The 14275-nt window shown below is 44.3% G+C and overlaps 1 protein-coding gene across 2 annotated transcripts in view; it reads left to right on the plus strand.

The window, feature by feature from the left end:
* Positions 1-8611, plus strand: part of Onecut1 (one cut homeobox 1) — a 35414-nt gene extending 26803 nt beyond the window's left edge. For both annotated transcript variants that reach the window (XM_050125108.1, XM_050125118.1), the window contains one exon: positions 1400-8611. In XM_050125108.1, the coding sequence (XP_049981065.1) occupies positions 1400-1692 (293 nt within the window). In that variant the 3' untranslated portion in view covers positions 1693-8611. The remainder of the gene's footprint in view (positions 1-1399) is intronic.
* The last annotated feature ends 5664 nt before the right edge of the window (positions 8612-14275 follow it).

The raw sequence follows: 14275 nt of genomic DNA on the forward strand, positions 1-14275 counted from the left end.
TTGACCTGTAAACCTTCCTTTCACAGAACCTCAGTGGAAGAGGTTCTTGCAGCTCTGATGCCACTTGGAAAACACTGGCTGTGGGTATCTTCAGTCCACAGAATCCTGCCAAGTACCCAGGACCTCTTAATGTCCTTCCAATGTGCTTCCTGGTTCACTGGAAGATGGACGTCTCTGTGGAGATTTTCCTTAGCTCTGCCTTTTGAGTGAGAGATAAGTTGAGACTTTGCCCAATATTGTTATTTACTTTTCCATAAGCGTGTGTTGTATAATTTATCACCTGGAGCCCTAATGACTTCCAACGCTGGCTTTCTCGCTCAGACCTCTCCCCGGAGCTCCAGGCTCCATACATCCTGCTGTCTACTGGACAACTGCCTATCGGAGATCTTTAGCAGAGTGCCCAGCCAGCACTTCCAACACTCTCTGTCCTACATACAAGTAATTACAGCCTCATAAAACTCCGTTTTATGTGCCCCACCATCTAACCAGAAACCCGGACTATTTTAAACTTTTCCTCCTTAGCTCACCACTCCCCTGCCACCCGCCCCACCCCACCCCCACCCCCACCCCCACCCCGGCCAGGTTGTCAGGATGTCCTCTGAATTCCACCTCTTGAGAAGTGCGTCCCACGCCTCAGTTGCCACTGCCTAACTTTAGGTCTTCCCTACAGATATTGTCACCTGGCTTCTGTCTCTGCTCAGGGTTTGTGGGAGACAGCCTTGGTGTTTCAGAGATTTACACACTGGGAGGAGATGGAGAGCCCCGTAGAGAATTACGACTGTGGGGGAAGGGTGAGCTTAGCCGAGTGTGGTGGAGTTACACACACACACACACACACACACACACACACACAAATAAATAAATATAATTTTAAAAATAAAAAAAACCCTGATATTCAAATTAGGAGCTAAAGAAACAGCTAAGTGGTCGAGAACATTGGCTGGTCTTCCAAAGAACCCAAGTTCGGTTCCCAGAACCTGTGTCAAGTGGATTGACCACTCCAGCTCCAGGGGATCTGATGCCCTCGCCTTGCCTCCATTGGCACCTGTACTCATGTGTACATACCCAGACACAGACACACATATAATTTTTAAAGAATTAAATGTCCTTTTAGAAGAAAAACTCAAACCTACCAGTTCACTTAGCCAGAGGCCTGGTGGAACTACCTGGCCTACCAAAGACAGAGTGCAGAAACTGACCGATGCCGGGACCCACCCACAGTGTACAAAATTCCAGCTATACTTCAGCTCTCCGTACTTCTATTACACTTCTTCCCAGCCGTCCTTGGTACTTTAGTCAGGGCTCAGCAGACCAAAAAGCAGGTTACGAGGAAAGGCTGGCCAAGCCTCCCCCCCTCCCCAGGGACTTCGTTCTAAACATCTTCCATCTTTCTTTGCAGCTTGCAAAAGGAAAGAGCAAGAACACGGCAAGGATAGAGGCAACACCCCCAAAAAGCCCAGGCTGGTCTTCACAGACGTTCAACGTCGAACTCTACATGCAATATTCAAGGAAAATAAGCGTCCGTCCAAAGAATTACAAATCACCATCTCCCAGCAGCTGGGGTTGGAGCTGAGCACTGTCAGCAACTTCTTCATGAATGCGAGGAGGAGGAGTCTGGACAAGTGGCAGGACGAGGGCAGCTCCAGCTCAGGCAACTCATCGTCGTCATCAAGCACTTGTACCAAAGCATGAAGGAAGAACCACGGACTCGAACCTCGGTGGAAAAGCTTTAAATTTAATTAAAAAAAAAAGTTTTTAAAGACCAGGACCTCAAGATAGCAGGTTTATACTTAGAAATATTTGAAGAAATAAAAGTGGTATTTATAGTCCAAAGAAACCAAAGACTGAAGCTCACCTGCATTCTGACTTTGTTCCGAGAGACATACTTCAGCGGGGCAAGACTTGGCAAGAAAAACGATGATCGAAAAACATCGGATCTCACGCCTTCAACCCGAGCACCTCACTGTGCGTGGCTGCTCCATGGCTCGAAGCACAGTAATGTCTGAGCCGTCGAGCGGTCGTCTTTTAAGATCAGACATTCTCATCTCTCCCACCACGCCACGAAGGTGTATAGTGTCTCAATATCTTGTGTTGGTGGGTGTGCGGAGATCCGCACACCCATCCGCCACCACCAGTGGTTAGGGACTCAGGCAGGGCTGGTCTTCAGGAAGGGTTGCACCAGAGGAGTGTGACCAACACAGTGTGGGATTTCTAGATTCATTGGATGGAAGGTGTGATTTCTCTCATCTAGCCTAGTGTTTGAACCTGCCAGGCCCACAACCTAAATGCGGATTCAAACCCAGCAAAGAAAATTTGAATGGCGCCTAAACCAGTGCACTCTCTTTGTTTGTTAAGAAATGTTCAGATATTTTTTAAAAAAAAATGAAACAAGAGTCCATCCATTAAAAAAAAAATATCACCCAGGTACCAAAGAACACACAATATTATAGTGCAGGTATTTTATTGCAATGATTTTAATAACCAAAGCTATTTTTACACAAGATACTATGTAAAGTTATACGTATGAACTGACCTAGCTGTAATCCACATGTCACGTAGATTCAGGACTATTATGTATGACTCTTGAAGCATTTGAGATGTGAGTTTTCAGACTGGCAAGGAAGAATGTAGCTTCAGGGAAGCAGTTACCACCAGGGCAGAGAGAGCGGCGCGGTGCACATGGGATCTGGAAATGTCACCGACATAGAGAGAAGACAAAATGCATAATCTACTCATAGCCAAGACGATGTGAGGACCCTTTCAGAGTAGGTTCCCGTAGAAACACTAAGAAACTAAGCTTAACAGGAAGATAACTAAATTTTAAAAATTGTCTAAAGTGATCATTTTTAGAAAAGCCCTCCTTAAAAAAAAAAAAACCTAGACTAATTTTGTTTAAATTGCTTTATGTACTTAGCACCAAATGCTTATTTTTAAATTCTTCCTAAACACTAATGAAGACAGCAGATCAATATTAATAACAATTAGTTATCCTGTATTGTGTAGCCATCCTAAAGAAGCAATTGGACTAACTTGATTGTCGGTTTCAGATGCAGTATCAGGCAGACGTCAGGAAAACAACAGGTGCCTCTGAGAAGCGGGAGCAGAGGAGGCCTGCATAGAAAAAGCCAGAGCGCCAGCCTCACACAAGACTTGGTTCTTTCAGAATTAACAGATGCATTTTACTAAGCATAGCATCCAAAGCATTTACATTCCTTTTCGCTATAAAAACCCTGGAATTTTATCTCATGGCTTCTCCTCTCTGGCAGGGACCTCAATTAAAACCTAAGCTTTCTAATCAAAGTTTTAAATTTTGACTTTTTCCAAATCATTTAACTGGGGCTGCACAGACCAAGGCAGGAAGCAAACACAACGTTCTAGAAATCATTTGCCACTCAGAAACACTCTGTCTGAACTCGGCCAAACTACAACTGATGTGAGCAGACAGTCGCTGCACAGGGAAGTCAGGAATGGGGTACCCTCAGTTAATATCACACCCAGTTAGATACGTAACACCGAAAGCTATGCTAATAGTAAGCTGTCCATTGAAATTCACTAAAATGCCAAACGAATTTTAAAATGTAAAAATTATATAACACAAAATCTCACTCCTGGGGGCCAAGGGTCGGCCCCCAGAGAGAGGCGCCTAAGCCAACCAGCGAACCATCGGTCTCCTTTCCGTTCGCTGGCGATTGTGCAAAGGAAATCAGCAGGCGCCTTGCTGTTTTGTCGTAGTGTTTTTTAAAAGTTCACCCAAGATTGCAACTTGAAAGTTTTTCTTCTAAATATGGCACAATTCTAGTTCAATCATGAATAACCAGTAAATTGCCACCCTTCGAGATTTGCCAAAGTTTTCAGTAGCATAAACAAAAGCTAAAAATAGAAATATTGTTTTCTCTCTTCATAGTGGAGTGAGCTGGGGAGTACATTTATAATTTAAGAGGGGGCATAGCCTTATTTACTTAAAACAAGGGTATTAAAAATTCAGGGGAAACCTAATTGTGTCTACGCAGTCTTACCAACTTTAAATACTCCAAGAAAAAAAAATAGAAAAGAAAAAAAAGATTCACTCAACCTGAGACTTAGCTTGGCTTTTACCGTGTTACTTCCATGATTAACCCAACTGCATGTTTCAATTTTTTCAAGCCAATCATTTTGGTACTGTGGAGGCACAGTCTTCAAAAAAAAAAAATATGACTACGTTTTAAAAATCCCACCATGATGGTTATCTGAGAAATAACCAGTTACCCTACTTGCTGACACCAAAGATGACTTCATACCAGCATTAAATTTGCACCAATTACACAATTTCAGGGCCTAGAGATATATTTTCTCGTAAACAAGGGCACAAGTCAGAGCCTGAAGAGCAATTTTCTTACTTGACCGAGCATACTCCAAACTTTTGCTTCTTAGAAACCGTAGCAGATACACTCAGCTTTCCTAAGCAATACCTTCCCACACCCTGTAGGAACAGCTCTTCCTTTGCTTCAGAATCAGCGTTCAGAGGTCATGTTTCCATTCCTGTTTTATGGCTCTGCTCATGTTCTCCAGAGCAGATCTTGTCATCTCTCAGTCCTTTCACACCGTCCCCTCAAGAGCTTGTCCCTCATCACTACCCACCATGCAAACAGAACCAGACTTCAACTTCAAACACCTTCCTACTTTCTTCCTCTCTTTCCTTTCTTTCTTTGTTTTTTTTTTTTTGTTTTGTTTTGTTTTGTTTTGTGTTTTTGGCCATATGTCATTCAGGTCCTCAAATAACAGGAAGCTTTTGCTGAAAGCCAGCAGGAATGTTTGGAGTCTGGAGACTTTATAAAACTTGGATCTCAGTAACTGTCCAGGTAGAGGAATTCTGGATGCCCCGGGCTGAGTACTCCTGTCTCTGAGCATTCCAAAGACCAAAGAAAATGTATGGGGAGATCCACAGGTTCTAACAGAACTAACTTGCCACTCGTCACGCTCCTCGGTCCCCCAGAAACACGTAATTATTTTCCCAGAACAACATGAAAGCAATGGCTACATTTGGACTCAGCCCTCTCCCATTGCTCCCCCAGGTGAAGAACCGTCTTGGCAGGTTAACTGTAACTTTGCTATACCAAAGAGTCTAAGGACACTTTCCTTACGGTCCGGTCCGTCCTCCCTCCTTTGTACAGACAGGATGAAACTATGCATTTAGCAAACAAAGAGAAAGCACGGCTCCCTTTTCTATCTAGTTGTTTAGGGTGCATTCAAATACCAGAGGCCGTTTGGGGGATGCACTTGGCCTTCTGGGTTATTACTGTGGTGTGGGTTTGCTCTACAGTGCATTGGGTAACTACTCCCCAAATAGTGTGGACAAAGAAGCAGAAGGTAAGAAATAGCTACTTCCATGTGTTTAAAAAAAAAAAAAAAAAAAAAGATTTAAAAAAAATGAAAAAAAAGAAAAAAAGAAAGAAAAAGAAAAAAAGTGTAAAGATCTACTATTTATAGTGTGAACCAAAGACGCTACCTCACTCAATTTCCATTGGTGATTTTAATCACATTGATATACCAAAGAATACCAAAGATATTTTCATGCACGGCCATGGTCTGCAGAGGGAACTCCGCCCCGCCCCTTCCCCCGCCTTCTCCCTCTTCACTCAGTGTGTAAAGTTGTCTTCATTCTTACTAACAACACGAGACCAAGAACACCGACATTAGGAACGCCTGCTCTTATTCCTGCTACTTCTGGAAATCTCTAGGCAAACACGTTGCAAAGTTTGTAAACTCCTAGGACGAGTGCCTTGCTTGAACCAAAGTGTTAAACCGCTGTTAACCTCTCTCACCTTATACTCTTTGAATACCTCAGCCTCTTAGAAAGGCCACTAATGAAAAAAAAAAAAAAGAATAATTATTCACCGTGGTGCTTTTTCTGCGCAACCATGCAATGAAACTTTCTTTGATACCAAAGGATGACTTCCCCCACCCCCAATTCTTGCTGATAAACCAAAGCTCCTCCTTACTTCTCCCTGAAGCCCTCCCCACCCCTTCCCGGAGTCCCTTCCCCAGGCAGGCCGTGCGTCACTTTTACCAATTCCTTCAAATACCTCATAGTAATAAAACGTTAGGGTTATGTTGTATAGAGAGTCTATGTGATAAGGCAGAACTTACTAGTTTGTTAATTGTTAAGGTTACTTTAAAGAAAAAAAAACCTTTATAATTCTTATTTATTTTGTAGCTGTGTGTTTGGGTGTTCCCTCTCCCCTCCCACTTTGGTTTGGGGTTTGTTTTCTTGGCTGGACTTCTCAGTTGCTCAAGGAAGAGTTAATTTTTGGGAATGTTCCCCAAGTGGGTTAAAAGTTAAGGGTTGTGTAAAAATGCAAGAATGGAATAAGAAATGATTTTCATTTTGATCATTACTTATGAAAGTTTGTGTTTTGTAGAAAATTTGTTTCCACAGGGTAAAAAAAAAATTATATATATATATATAATCTTTTTGTGAAACTGGTTCCTATTTTTCTCTATAATGTGCTGTGATTTGTTTTAATTTAATTACATTTTATATGAACTTATTTAATCACTTCGTTAATTTATGACTTGTAGTTTTTACGGTGTATATAGTACAATGAAATGGCCAAAACTTTATGTTACAATCTCTTTTGTTCTTGATGCTAAGCTGGAGAAAGCCTCTCTTGCCTTCGGAGTGTTCGCTTTAGTTTGTTCCTGTCGAGCACACCGCGTGTGCTCTCAATACTGCCAGCTCCCCCTCGAGAACGTGTACATGCCAAATGAGTGTACCAAGGTAGAACGATGGAAGGCATTACCTGCGGTTTCTCTTTAATTTATTATTATTTTTCAGAAGAAAAAAATTATTTTGCAGGTAAGACCTGAAACTTCAAAGAGCTTAAGACCTTCCCCGAAGTCTCACAGTATCTGCATCTGTGGGATTCTTTGCTCCACCCTGCTTCTGTTCGTTTTTAGCTATCCAGGCATGGGAATAAGAAGTCAAAGTATAAAAACCGAAAGAGACAAGCTAACTTGAATCTGGAAACTCTCTCAATGCTATTGTTTCTGCCTTTCTGGGTGACAGCCTCTCCACCAAGACAACCTTCCCACCAAGCTGTCTTTAAGAAAAAAGACGGGACTGGGGGCCACTAATTTCCCAGCAGCCCCTGCAAGAAGCAAAACAAGCTCACTTGGCTTAATGACCACCCTGATTTAGGAAATACAGTAAGAGCGCCACACCCCTGCTCCCCACAGCTGCCCCATCCTTGCCTTCTTATGTGTACCCTACCCAGATACTCTAGGGAAGGACTCTAGGGATCCTGGGGGAAGACTTTTTTTTTTATGTTTTCTCACTTTCCATCTCCTAGACATGAGCCTTGGCCAGGCTCCTTAGCCAAGGCGGGTCTGGTCCTTGATCAGCACATACAGAACCCTCGAGGACCAGGGCGGCCCTCACAGGCGCCATGGCTCTGTCAGTCCGCTTTCCTGATGTGGTAGGTTGCTTAGACGCATTGGTGTCCCCAACATCCCCCTCAACGCAGACATTTGGCCTTCTTTTCTTTCGCAGGTGTGTTTGGGGTAGGGAAGGAGAGGGGAGGGTCCAGGTTTCTGGTCAAGAGGAACTTTTTTATACTGATTGTGTATGTGAATCGGTAATAAGTCCACTCTCAGCCCAGGCGTCAGTGCCCCGGGGGGTCACGATGCTGACAGAAGGTTTTGAAAGGTTGGCAGTGAACTTCAAAGCAGCATTATCTCTATAAGGTCACACTTCTATTTCTATGTTAGCGTTGATTATTTTTCTAGGATGTTCTGCATTTATTTCATAATCATTTTGGGCTCATTTTTGAATTGCCGTCTGAACCAACTGACAATTAATAAGAAGAATAAACTTGAAACCACTGCCTTCCACTTGTTTTGCTAGCTGTTTCATGCCTTGCCCCCCCTCAGTTGCTGTCTCCCCCCCCAAGAACCAGCCCATCTGTCACTCACCGAGACCTGTCCCTTCCCCTTTTTCTATTTTCAGCACACGTTTGACCTCAGCTATTGGAAGAGGAGTGTGACTCAGTTTCCCTGTTCAAGTTAGCTTGATGGTTTATTATATAAGGAGGGTGCCTAAGACAATCATCAGGTAAAAATTAAATAGAAGATCAGTAGAGTAGAAAGTCTTCCAAGGGCAGGGGGAGTTCTTCCTTAGCAATGAATAAAAAAAAAAAACTGAAAAGCTAAATACACGATTATTTAACTACACACCTAACCACGAGGGGCTTAGGAGATTTTTGATAGAAGACAAATGTTACTGTCCTTTTCTCTGTCAATTAGAAAACGGTGGTAGTTTCTACACTGCATCAACGCGTCAGATGAAACGATTATTGTACCCGGTCACAGTCATTTGCTGAGACTTTGTCTTTCTCTCTGTTGACGCTTCTTCTGTATTTTTCGTGCGTAGCGACAAAATGCGTCGTGTGTTAGGCATTCTTCTGGTTTGTACTGCATTAAGGTTTCTTTCTTTCCTTTCCTTTTTTTTTAAATTTTTTTGAGCTTCAATACTGTTCTCTCTTTATGCCGTGCAATATCATCTGCTGTGTTTGCTAAAGAAAAAGAAAAAGAAAAAGAAAAAAAAAAAGCAAGTGGTGATGTCATCACGCTCCCAGTGTTCCGATGTTTCCGCATTTGTGTAGTTGCCGAGATGTAGTGAATAAAATGTTGGGTTTCCCAGCACTTTACATGGAAACACTTCTTGCATTCTTTGGTTTTATTCGGCCTGCAGCCCTGAGGAAGCAGCCCGTGGATGTTCTTTGTGGGGTGGGGGTAAGAGGGCAGCACGGCCAAGAATGGGAGTCAGTGTTGTGGTTAAAGAAAGATTAAGGGTGGTGGTGGTGGTGCACTCCTTTAACCCAGCACTTGGGAGGCAGAGGCAGGCAGATCTCAGTGAGTCTAGGGCCAGCCTGGTCTACAAGGCGAGTTCCAGGACAGCCAGGACTGTTATACAGAGAAACCCTGTCTCAAAAAAAAAATTAAGAAAACAAAATTTTAAATGTATTTTTATTAATATTTTTGAGAATTCCACATAACATGTTTCAGTCCCATGCACACCCTACTTCCCCATAACTCCTCCCAGAGCCACCCCACCCACCACTCCTTCATTTTTCTGTCAGCAGCCCACTGAGTCCAGTTTGTGCTGTCCAGGGCTGTGAGCGTGGGCAAGTGATCCCCCAGGCTCAGTTTCCTCTCTGAATCATGGGCCTGCATTGCACAGTTGTTATGGGGCTCACGCGGACTTTGGCATAGCGTCTGGCGTGTAAATCCTCAATGGCTCTTAGCTTACCTGGCAAAAGCAGATTTGGTTTGTCTTCTTGTTCCCAGTCAATCCCTGGCACAGCCACAATGGAAACAGCTGATTCTCAAGTGGGCTTCCTTTTTAAAGTGTTTTATTACATTTCTATCAATTTCTTTTGTGTGTGCACACACATGTGCACACATGCCACAGCATACAACTGGAGACCAGAGGACAACGTGGGGGGGGGGGATCAGTTATCTCCTTCCACAGTAAGGACCCCAGGTATGGAACTCAAAGTCATCAATCAGGCTTGGCAGCAGCTGTCTTTACCCTCTGAGTCATCTCTTAGACCCAAGTTTTCATATTTTAAACATAAGAACCGAATTGCTTTCTTAGGCATGATGGCTCACACCTTTAAATCCAGCACTTAGGAAGCCAGAGACAGGCAGATCTCTGTGAGTTCAAAGCCAACCTGGTCTACACAGTGAATTCTAGATCATCCAGGGCTACATAGTGAGACCCTGTCTGAAAAAAAGAAGTCCGAAGAAAAATCAAAAAACCTCTCAGGAATAGTTAGTGTGTCTCTGTTTAACCCACAGTATCAAAGTTCAGATTCCTCCAAACAAAACCACGGTCAGGCCTATCACAGCAATACGCCAGTCTCTGGTACCAACTTCTGTCTCAGTTAAGGTTTCTATTGCTGTGAAGAGATGCCATGACCATAGTAACTCTTTTTCTTTAAAGAATTTATTTATTGGGGCTGGAGAGATGGCTCAGCGGTTAAGAGCATTGCCTGCTCTTCCAAAGGTCCTGAGTTCAATTCCCAGCAACCACATGGTGGCTCACAACCATCTGTAATGAGGTCTGGTGCCCTCTTCTGGCCTTCAGGCATATACGCGAACAGAATATTGTATACATAATAAATAAATAAATAAATAAATAAATATTTAAAAAAAAAGAATTTATTTATTTATTATGTGTGCAGTGTTCTGCCTGCAGGCCAGAAGAGGGCATCAGATCTCATTACTGATGGCTGTGAGCCACCATGTGGTTGCTGGGAATTGAACTCAGGACCTCTGGAAGAACAGCTAGTGTTCTTAACTGCTGAGCCATCTCTCTAGTCCCATAGCAACTCTTATAAAGGAAAATGTTGAATCGAGGTGGCAGTTTTCAGTTCAGAGGTTCAGCCCATTAGCATCAAGGCAGGGAGCATGACAGCTCCTTACAGACTTGGTGCTGGCTACATCTTAATCAGAAGACAACAGGAAGTGGGTGTGGCAGTGGGAGTGGTTTAAGCATAGGAGCTCAAAGTCCATCCCCACAGTAACGCACTTCCTCCAACAAGGCTGCACCTCCTAATAGTACCACTTCCTTTGGGATTATGGGGGCCACAGTCTCCTATCTTTCTTTTTAAAACATTATATTTGCCGGGTAGTGGTGGCACACACCTTTAAACCCAGCACTCCGGAGAGTTTGAGGCCAGTCTAGTCTACAGAGTGAGTTCCAGGACAGCAAAGAGAAACCTTGTCTTGGGGGGGAAAGTGTGTGTGTGTGTGTGTGTGTGTGTGTGTGTGTGTGTGTGTGTGTGTGTGTTTGGCTTTATAACTCGATTGGGCATTCTCCAGCATGAATTTTGGAGATGACTGCATTTCCAGGCTGGACATGCCTGGGCCCTTAATCTTTTCCAGGATTAGTTATATGTATTTTGGCCACTAGATGGCAGCACTTGACCACATGCCTGTCAGCAAAACTGGGACGGACCAGGGCTCAAATAAAGAGCTTTAAAACAATGAGATAACTCCTGCTCACAGTGGAGCAGGTGACATCACTCTGTAATGTATATCACTACCGGAGATACCGTCTTTATGGACACTTAAGTGATGAGGTACGGACGAATGAGCCAGTAAACAGTGATGTAAAGTTCAGAGGCTAAACTATGCACTCCACCCTTTCCCACCCTCCTTCCTTCTGCTGCTTGCGGTGTCCTGAAGGAGTCCTAGGCAGGGTTCCTCCTCTGTGCTCAAGGAGGGCTCCCCAGGTGCACAAGGTCACATTGCTGAAAAGTAGCAAAGGGTACTCCAAAATGTTTAGGTCCAAGAAACTGTACACCACATCATTTTTTTTCTCATTTTTCCCTTAAGTCATTTTAAAAACAAAATTATAAACAAATTAATGTAAGTTTGTATTTGTAATATATATATGCCCTACATATACACTACACACACACACACACACACACACACTTTTTTCCCCACAGTTGTACACCTGAGTTAGGTTCATTCAATTTTCTCCCAAACCTCGGATCTGCTCACTCAGTAAGCAGTTATTCAAGTCAGCACCCAGCCCTGGTGAGTTCAGCTCTTTGTTAGTCACCCCAGGGAAACCAAGGAATTTGTTTAAATACTAAGGCTCTCTGGCTTGAGGTGCACACTGGAGACAGACAGGAGGATCAAGGCTAGGCTTGGTAGAACACTGTGTTTATGCCCCCCCCCACCACCCACAAACCCTGCAAGTTAAGTGTCTGATGAAGGACTTAACCTAGTTAGGACCCTGAATAAATTTATTTATCCCTTGCAGGCTTTATTCAGGAGGCCCATGCTTCCCAGCCGTGAGCACCAAGGAGCCCAGTCGTGCCAGCTGAACTGAATTCTCCGGAGCCATAGCTGTGGGTCCCGTGTCTGTTTGTGGAGGCTGACACGGCACCTGGAGCCTTATGACCACTGAGCTACACTCTCCGCCCCCGAAGTGCCTTTTCCCAGGATTGCACGTGCTGACTTGACTGCGCTGATTCCTTCCATTTCTCGTTTGTGTACTCCACCCTGCCCACCTCACTAAAGTGGAAGGGCGATGGTGGTGAAATCTAAGCCCAAAGCCTCTACCCAGAGCCTTCTCCCACGTCCCAAGCTTCTCCCAGAGTGACCTCCATCACCAAGCCTCAAACCAAACAAACAAAAAAGGCAATCTATTTAAAGACATCCTTTCTGCCACTCCTAATCCACAGGCTGCTGCTAACTGGTGGAGGGGCATCCCCGCCTGCTCCGAGAGCAACGGTGGAATACTCAGCTATTTCCTGCTCTCTTCCCACCACCATTAAAACATCCAACCCTCCCAGAAAAACCTTGAAGACCAGGCAGAGGACCCGGCCAGAACTCAGGTTAGCTGCCGCCCAAGCATGGGAGCCTTGAGGCCAGACTGGGGTTTTGTTTTCGTTGTTTTCATCTGAGACAGAGTCTCTCAATATAGGCTAAAGTGGAACTCACTTTGCAAAGCCTGAATTGGCTTCCAATTCTGAGCTTTCCTGCCTTGGCCTCAGAGTGCTAGGATTTCAGGTGTGCTTGACCACAGGCAGCAGAGACGAGTTTTTTGGATTAGTTCTAATCAGTTGGGTTTTTTTTGGTTCGTGTTGAGACCATCCAGGGCCACTGGCTCTCTGTGAATCTCAAGGTTTGTTCCAAGCTGCACAGTCCAAAAAAACTGGGGCCCCAGTTCATATGCGCTCCTTCCTGAGGTGCTCATTAGAGGTTAAAGGCATAGCTCTGAGGTGGAGGAACTAAAGCCCCTAGAGACGTCATCTGCCTTCCCACCCACGTGTGAGGCCTTTGGTAATAGTACTTCCTGCTACCTCTGAAGCGGGTCCCTGAAGAGAGAGGCCTTGCACACACGGGTGCAAACAAGGATGGGCCTGCCTTTCGCGCTGTTTCAGAGTGCCTCACCACATCTCCAGTGAGTGTGGAAGGATGTGGGTAAGAGGGCTCCAAACTGTGGTGCAAGAAGCCTGGCTTTACGTAATGCAGGCTCTGCCTTGCTGACTTTGTAGAGCTCACTTCTCACAGAGGCCGCTCAGGAGAGGGGTGCGTATGCATGTGTGTGTGCATGCATGCGTGCGTGCGTGCGTGTGCGTGTCCACAGACATTTCAGTTTGCTCATCTTTCTCCCCACAAATCTGTCCCCAGCGTGTCAGTCACACCACCTGCTTTCCAGTAGCCGGAGCGAAAATGAGACAGACCGCAGCATAGCCACGTCACTTGTCACTCTGTCACCTCCTTTTCAAAGGCTGAGAATTCCAGGGAAAGAAAAAAAAAAGTCGTTTTTTAAAATTCAGTGCACATCTTTTAGAAATAAAAGCACTTTTAGGGCCAGAATATCACCTCTCACAGTTAACCGAATTAAATTGTGTAATTATATCCTCAATACTATATAATTTGCAGTAAATACTAAAATTTCCCAAATTGTCTCTAAATATGTTCTTTATAGTGCATTTATGAAAACTAGGATCCATACGAGATCATACAATGTGCCTGATTTTTATATGCCTATAAACCTTTATGTCCATCTCAAACCACAAAGCTCCTTTAGACCTGCCCAGACTCCTGGGGACAGGGTCGACTGACCCAGAGGGGGCCAGGCCACTTGGTTGTGTCCACTGGCTTCTCTGTTGATTTCCTGCATGCTGGAAGTTACGTCTACCCATGGGTAAATATTTATATAAATAAATATATATAAATAAAATTAAATATTTCTGAAGTGGTAGAATATTAAGCCTTTAGACAGAGTCTCATGTATCCCAGGCTGGGAAAACCTACCACACAGCCAAGGCTGACCTTGAACTTCTGATCCTCCTGCCTCGACCTCCTGAGTGCTAGGATTCCGGGAGTACATCATCACGCTTAGTTTCTGGGGTGCCGTGGGTCAAACCCAGGGCCCCCTGCGCTCTAGAGAAACACTCCTCGCTCCCTCTAAGGCTGTTTCAGGAGTAGCAAAAGTACTGCACAGAAAAGCTGACCCCCTTAAAGGCAAATCCACACACCATGTAAAGTATCACACATGCGCATTCTGCTCAGGGAGAGTCTGGGAAATGGAAAACCTACTTGTGTACTCTACGCAAGAGGGGGGGCTACTTAAAACCACGTTCAGAATATAGCAAGTCACAATTATGGTCTGATGTGATTTGGAAGAAATCTATACAAAAGCTACCAGACTGTTTAAAACCATCTACAAGAGCCCTCCTGCTTTTTCTTATTTATTTGTTTGTTTGTT

Source organism: Alexandromys fortis, unplaced genomic scaffold, assembly GCF_014885135.2.
Source record: "Alexandromys fortis isolate MF-2015 unplaced genomic scaffold, M_Fortis_MF-2015_v1.1 scaffold_22, whole genome shotgun sequence".
Taxonomy (NCBI): Eukaryota; Metazoa; Chordata; class Mammalia; order Rodentia; family Cricetidae; genus Alexandromys; species Alexandromys fortis.